Raw genomic sequence first — 8,150 nt, 5'->3', positions numbered from 1 at the left:
TGTGCATTAATCTATAAATCGCCAATGTATTATTGTGATCATCTAAGTGATCTTCGATTAATCACTTATTAGTTATTACCAAGACCATTTTTTGTAAAGTAAGAGGTCCTGGTGAAGTTATAGATTGCATATATATTATTTTAAAAATCGCTCATGTATTACTTATGATCGAGTAATTAATTTTCGGTTGATCGCTTATTAGTTTACCATGATCTTTTTTTATGAAGTGAGAGATCCTAGTGAAATCATGTATTACCTATATTTTATATAATGCTATCTTGGGGACCCCTGTCTGCAATCAACTATACATGCTTTATGCTTATACCAATCATCACTGTCATTGTAATAAGAGAGTTCATTCCCTGCCTGCTATCATTGAAAAGTTTCTATTACCATTAAAAATATAGGAATGCCTTAGCAATTCCCTTCTTTTTATAGATTTTTCTCCTCCCTGGTAACATTCATCCTTCTTTGTACTTGATAACAGTAGTGTTCCGGTCAATTTGTATTCATTTCGACTATTTTACTGCATACCTGCTACTTCTTATCAATATAGGTATCCCATAACTCTGCCACCAAGACCTAGGCAAATGGAACCTTATAGATTGTTGTCAAGCTTCTTTTTGGTCAAAAGTGTTTTATGGTGTTTGGCCAAGCTTTTGGAAGGAAAAAAAGTGTTTTTAAGGAGAAGCAGAAGCAGTTTTCGAGAAGCAGAAAAAAGTAACTTTTTTCCAAAAGCACTTTTTTGAGAAGCACTTTTGAGAAAAATACACTTAGAAGCAGTTTTTTAAAGCTTGGCCAAACACTAATTGCTGCTCAGAAGTGTTTTTCAAATTAATTAGCCAAACACAAACTGCTTCTCACCAAAAGTACTTTTGAGAAAAGCACTTTTGGAAAAAAAACACTTCTCAAAATAAGCTGATTTTTGCAGAATGGCCAAACGGGCTATTAGTGTACTTCTACTTCTATTGAGATTTGAACCCATCCTAGTCTCCAATTGTGACCCGAGGCGGAGCTAGAAGCTGAAGTACGGGTTCGGCCGAATCCAATAACTTTTGTCCAAACTCTATATGTATTAAGAATTTAAAATTAAATATGTACACAATGAAATTCAGAACCCAATTACCAACACCTTATGTCGCTATCCTAGAATTTAGAACCTATAAAGTTCAAATCCTAACTCTGTCTCTGATTGTGACATCCTCCTTTCATCCCACAGGGCTCTCAAGAATGCGATACGGTTTGATATTAAGGAACTGATGTATGATTGAGGTATATATCAGCAAAATATTGAACAGGATCATTTGACACAGGCAATTCAACTGAGTTGTATTTCATAATGTATACATAAAGATGAAGGGGGGAAAAGAATCTACATCATAGTCAAGATTGTTCTAGCAAATTTTCTAAGTACAAATTTAAGATGTATCTTCCGGTAGACAACACATCAAGTCTCTTCTCACTAGGCTCATATTTCCCTTTTCGAAGCTGATAACGATGAGTTACCGCTGAAATGGTGTAAGCTCGGCCTTCAATGGTTACACTCTCTCCGCACTGCAAGTTCTGTCATTGAAAATGAGCTTTCTATTAGACCAGACACCATCAAACACTATACCCCATTTGCAAGGCATTGTTAGATGTCTTTCAATTCCAAAATCTTATGTAGGCCCTATGCATATACCAGTTCAATGAATTAGTGAAGCATTATTGGAAACATAGCAGAAAGGTCACATGTCTTTTGTTTGACATGAATGTTGGATATAGGAAAGGCATCTGTTGCAGTGTGTATGGCTCGCTTACTTTCACGTCAAGCCAACATCCGACTGTTACATTGGAACAAGAACAGCACGACGCATATGACCAGTTCTAAGTCTTAATTTAACTGCCAATAAAGTGTGTAACAACACCATGAATAATAGAGTAGTGATTGCACTAACGGGTAAATAACTTCTTATTGACTTGTATATTCTGACACATGGCGTATGCTTCTACATTCATCGCCCAGTGAACCAGAAAAAGAGAGAACAAACAAAATCCACTGCTAAGCCAGATCGTAAAATTAAATGCACAAAGAGTTTGACGACATTATAATCAGCCAATTTAAAGATCAGATTCGTTCTTCACTATTAGGTTTTACGGTGAGTCATTGAACCCCATTTCTTAATTTCTTCCTATCTCCAAGAGTAGAACAACTACAACCAATGAGATGATCACCAAGGAACTATAACACAGATGATAATAGAGGGTTGTATATCTTTGATATGGGACCTCAGAGATCAAAATTTGCTTCTTCTGACAGGAATACAGGGTTCCTATTAATGTCATATGTCTTTGTCTTACCACTCACACAGTGCACCGGACCTCATCTTTGATGGGCAGCAAAGAAAAAGGATACATGGCCCCCCTTAAGGGGCGTGCGACCTTTCCAAATTTGAGCCTCCCTTCACAGTAGGATTGGCATCAGCCATTGGGGGATGATATTTTAAATGTTGACAACATCACTTTTATTCTGAGACTTGACTCGGAAGGAGAATGATTCTTCTGATACATACCTATCACAATACAGTACCTGATGACTGGATCGGCTCGAAAGACCAGCTATAGACCCAAAAGCCACCAGTTAGAAGGCGTAACTTTTGAAGATCAACTTATGTTTTAGTTCTAGAAATTTCAATCCGCCAATTTCCAGATGAATAAAGAGAACAGATAGTAGAATATACGAAGCCTCAGTCGTCACATCCAAAATAGAAAAATTCATCAACTTGTAATACCTTGAAGTAAAGTAAAAAATGCTTAGACAACTGTACTAATGCAGGCACAATGAGCCCAGAACTAGAGGCTAGCATATGAGGCTCTGATCTAGAGTTTAAAGCAAAGACTTGTTAGATAAGGGCCCTTAAATCCAGAGGCGGCGAATATTATCTCTTCAACAACAAAGGAGAACCATTTATATACAGGCCATGCATGGCACACCAATTTACAAATCATTTTCTTCTCTTTGGAATAAAAGACAACTTGGCCTTAGCTTGTGCCTATATGGGCAGTTCTCCCCTGAATGCCACCAGGGGAAACGCTCTACTCAATCAGAAATACTAACTTAAACGTAAGTCAGTAATTCTTCAAATGTATTCCAAATGCTGCTTCACCACAAACTTTACACTTCCCTATAAGAGGAAAGCTATACTCCTCTGCTTAAGTGGTTGCACTAGTTTTTATTTCCCTTCAGAACTGTAATCTACCTGCATCACTGCGCGCTTTAATATTCACAATGGTACCAACTCTAGGCCACAACTCATTCAACTCCACTACAATATACTGCTTTCTCTGTTTTCTGCCTCTGTTATGCGGTTCTTTTTCAAATTGCAATCCTTGCAAAAGAAAGTTATGGATTAGAAGGTCAACTGCATTGAGGGAAGGAAGCTTTCCATATATCTTCTGTAATATCATTGTTGTATCCCCAAAAAACGACCTGGCCGGTTGTTTTGAGTATTTTAGCCCCGTTCTCCTATTTATCGCCTCCTATGTGTTCAATTGTGGTTATGTCACTTGACGGGGTGGTTGCTTTGGTTTCCGGAGAGTTTCGGAGTTAATTGGGGCACTTAGTCCCAAGGCTGGAAGCTTAAGTTGAAAGGGTTAGACCGGAGTTTGACTTTTGTGTAGACGACTCCGAAACGGAGTTTTGATGGCTTCGATAGCTTCGTATGGTGATTTTGGACTTAAGACGTATGTCCGGATATTGATTTGAGGTCCGTAAGCTGGTTAAGGCTTTTTGGCGAAAGTTGGAAAGTTGAAGGTTATAAGGTTGATAGGTTTGACTGAGGGTTGACTTTATTGATATCGGGCTCGTATTATAATTCCGGGAGTTGGTGTAGGTCCGTTGTGTCATTTGGGACTTGCGTGCAAAATTTGAGCTCATTCGGAGTGGGTTTCATATGATTCCGCATTTGTTTTAGAAGTTGAATGTTCATTGATTCAACAGGGTTAAAATGGGGTACGATTCGTAGATTTGATGTTGTTTGATGTGATTTAAGGTATCGAATAGGTTCGCGACGTTCGCGTTATGTTTTGGGACTTGATGGTATGTTTGGACGGGGTTCCGAGGGCACCAGGTGTGAATCGGATTGATTCGGGTCCATTTTGGACTTAGGAATAAAATAATTTTTGTATAGTTGGAATTAAATAATTTTTGTATGGTTGGACTCGTATCGGAATTAGTGTTCGCATTTTGTAAGTTTGGTCAGGTTCCAATGTTCGGGCCCAGGGGTTGACTTTTTGAGTTGACTTTGATTTTCTTTAAAGATTGCAACTTTATTACCTGGAACATTTCCTATAGTTTGTATTTATGGTATTAAGTTATTTTGGCTAGATTCATACCGTACGAAGCTGGATTTTCGCGGAAAAGGCCTACTAGTGGGTTGATTTAGCTTGTTCGAAGTATCTTGTCTAACTTTGTGCGGGGTAACTACCCCTAAGACTTGGGTTGATTTATGTTATTTGAGTTATGTGAAAGACGTGTACACGAGGTGACAAGTATGTACACGGGCTAATGTGAGGTATTTTGACTGGGCTAGACTCTCAGACTCTTTCATGCATTAGACTAGAAAATTATAATATCATGTTATATCTTCCATTTTAAAATGCTCTTGTTTCTTACATGCCTTACTTAAAAACGACCTCCATGGCTGCTTCTTAACAGAGACCTAGAACCAAAAGCTCGATCCCAACCATTTCCATGGAGTCATTGGAGCCTGCTTGTTCACTGAAACAAGAAGCCTCATCGATGTTGTTATCACATACTCTATCCCTTGTTGTCAATCATGCTCTTATATGCTTTAACTGCCTTTGTTATCTTTCTTATAATCATGTTACCTCTTTTATTGTCGAGTTAGTCTTATTTGGAATTGTTATTTCATGTTGTCCTTCCGTGTGGAGTTATTCCATGTATTTAGATATAGATACTATTTCATACCATCTCTTTTATTGTTAAGCTTACGTTGTACTTTTAAAGTGGAAATTGTCATTTCGTGGAAATAGCTTCATTTTCGGTTATTGAAGTTGTTGGATATCGAGATATCTTTCCTTGTTGAGTAATTCTCATTCATATTGTTATTATTGAGATTCTTGTTCATATTGTGGTTGAGTCATGGGCTATATGTTGTGGAAACTTTGGTATTGTTAATTTTTGGCAAGTTGTGGCATATGGGCACTTGTGGTGCGAGTTATTATTGTGTTGCGTTACTGATGCACATGCGACGGTATAAGGATAGGGGTTAATGTGCATGCGGCGGCATAAGATGGGATTTATGTGCGTGTTGCTAGTAACGAAATTACTTGAAGCCACGCGACGACATAAGGTGGGCTAATGCGTGTAGCTATTTCGGGAAAAAATATTTTCAAAACTATCTAAATGTAAGGCTCACACGGCAGCATAAGGACAGAGTGTGATTGTGACTGTGAAATGAGGGTACGAGACGGTACCGTTGTGATTCTTGTTGTTATCTCTTATTTGCCTCACTTGTATTGTCCGCATTGTTCTTTTATTGTTCTTATCATGTGTTCCCTCCTTGTTGCCTTTATTGCTTTAAATTCAGTTGTTAGCTTATCTTATTGTATTGTTTTATTGTCACCATTTCCTCGTTTTCATTATTAGATTACACTATACTTGTTTAGTTTTTCTTATCCTAGTAGGTGTCTTGACCTAGCCTCGTCATTACTCTACCGAGGTTAGGCTTGATACTTACTGGGTACCGTTGTGGTGTACTCATACTACGCTTCTGTACATTATTGTGCAGATCCAGGTACCTTGATTCAGGCTAAGCATCAGTGAGTGGACTATACAGTTCGGAGACTTCAAGGTATACCTACTCGGCTCCAAGGCTTCGGAGTCACCTTCTGTCCTAATTTTGTTTACTCTTTATCTAGACAATGTTGTACTAGGTATTTTTCAGTATATTCCTGTAGAGCTTATGACTCAGTTCCACCGGTTTTGGGAATTTTGTTACAGCAGTTTCGTTTGGAGTTATTGTGAGATATTGTCTTATTATCTTAGCTGTTAAATTCCGTTAAGTTATTCATGAATGTTAGGCTTACCTAGTCTTAGAAACTAGGCGCCATCACGACTACCTTAGGTGGAATTTTGGGGTCGTGACAAAAATTGACCAATTTACTTCTTGAAGAATCAAACAGATTTTTCTTTGAACATAATTTTCCCAAATAAACAGCTAACATCATTTTATTCTTAAACAATTTAGGGAAGTATTGGCATCTGCAGTTAACATATAATATTTTCTCTAGAAATTGCAAAAATCATGTTGAAAATAAGACCAAAATTTGGTCAGTTTGACCATTGGAACTGAATTAGGTCAAGATTTAGGTGAAGGGAACCGTGAATGATTGACAAGAATACCTAACTGTGAACTGAATCGGGTCAAGTTTTAGCGAAGGAAACCATAAACGATTGGCATGAATACCATATAGTTGTTGAGTGCTTTATGAATATAATCTCACACTTCACGCGAAGGCATAAAGCTCCAAGTTATCCACAATCTAAACAAGATTTCTCAAAGAATATTTATACATAAGTCTAGTATCAGAATTCAACTAAGTTATATTCACCTTCATCAATAAATAACAGAGAACTTCAGCTTTGGACACATTTATACAGGTCCAACCTATGTGAAGGCATCTTATTCTAACAGATCCCACATTAAACCATTTCCAGTCAATGAACCAGCGTCTACATTCAAGAAGGTATGGAGTGAGAGACGCTATCACAGGAATCTGTTTGTGCACCTTCAAAAACCTGCCCTTTTTTCCTTGTTTCATTTTTAATGTCATGCAGGGAAATTCACCCACTGCTCAGAATTCAGCAAGATCCCGCATTTTTACTTGAAAATTTTTCCTCTTAGTTTTGGTTCTCGGTAAGCAAAACTACGAGCATTGCTAGTATTTTGTACAGAGTAGTAACCAACACTGTTATAAGCCTAGTGGTCCAATCATAGAGATGATGCCTTTAAGATATGATAATTGGTACCAAAGAATTCAATATTGTATCATAAAAGCTCGCGTGCTATGAGGCATAACTACAGCCCTAGACTAAACCAACCAAATCCAGTTGGGGCACATATAGGCAATAGCACAACAAACATTGCTCTTTGTACAGTACAGAAATTTGGAAAGAAATTAACCCGAATAGAGCGGAAAGAACATAGAGAATTCATGTAGCTGATCCTAACTGGTTTGGAGTTGAGGCATAGTTAACACCCACATGAACATAAAAGGAACGTGACATTAACATAAATTTTAGCATATAAACATAATAAGCATAACATCAATCAATGAATCAATCAACTTTTCTACTCATTAGCATTATATCAAACAAAAAATTTGGATTGAGAAATTGAAGCTTACAGAGGGGAAGCAGCGTATGCCAAGGTTCTTTGGAGGTGGAGAAATTTCAATGACTTTATAAGGCTGGGGATTTTGACCCTTATCTTTCTCTTTCTTTCTGCAGTAAACTTGGTGCATCTGTGACTGCAAATTTTCCCAGCATAATCAAAACCCAGCGGCACAACCAAAAAAAATAAATTAACAGAGGAGATGACAGAATTTATACAAAAATCGTACCTTTAGGAATGGGTTAGTGTTAGATACCATTGCCATTTCTTATCACTTTCTTCCTGCCACCTGCTTGTTTCTTTTCCTCTTTCACTCCTAAAAAGAAGAAGAAAAAGGCCCTGATCGAAACTGAAGATTTTTATTTCTTCCTTCATTCATCAACAACCCAAAAAAAGATTGTTTTTTTTTTTTTTTTTGGTTAAGTCTATTGTAATTCTAAATACCCATTTCGCCATTAAAAAATTCCTTTTTTTTCGAAGTTTAATTTTAAAATTTTAAAATTCATTTGAAGTTTAATTTTGGATTTTTTTCGAAATTTTAAAAATTTCAAAAAGCTGTTTTTCAAAATTCACTTCAAAACACTCACAAAAAATCAAAAATAGCTCCAAATTGTATTCATGTCCAGCCACAACTCTAATTAAATATCATTTTCAACTTGAATTTTTTTCACTTTTTTTCAAAATTTCGTAGTTTTTATGCCCAAACGCCTACTAATATATTTAAATACCTGTTTGTATATAAAAATATATGAT

At 36.9% G+C, this 8,150-nt stretch overlaps 1 protein-coding gene across 1 annotated transcript; it reads right to left on the bottom strand.

Moving 5' to 3' along the window:
* Nucleotides 1-1,303: 1,303 nt before the first annotated feature.
* LOC104222706 (uncharacterized) lies at nt 1,304-7,848 on the bottom strand. The gene is made up of 3 exons (XM_009773979.2): nt 7,627-7,848; nt 7,411-7,533; nt 1,304-1,563 (listed from the first exon to the last, which is right to left on the bottom strand). The coding sequence occupies exons 1-3, from the start codon at nt 7,660-7,662 to the stop codon at nt 1,384-1,386; spliced, it is 339 nt and encodes a 112-aa protein (XP_009772281.1). The 5' UTR covers nt 7,663-7,848; the 3' UTR covers nt 1,304-1,383.
* Nucleotides 7,849-8,150: the final 302 nt, after the last annotated feature.

The sequence above is a fragment of the Nicotiana sylvestris genome, chromosome 2 (assembly GCF_000393655.2).
Source record: "Nicotiana sylvestris chromosome 2, ASM39365v2, whole genome shotgun sequence".
Lineage (NCBI taxonomy): Eukaryota > Viridiplantae > Streptophyta > Magnoliopsida > Solanales > Solanaceae > Nicotiana > Nicotiana sylvestris.
The sequence above is the reverse complement of the archived record's forward strand: the minus strand, read 5'-3'. Positions and strand labels throughout refer to the sequence as shown.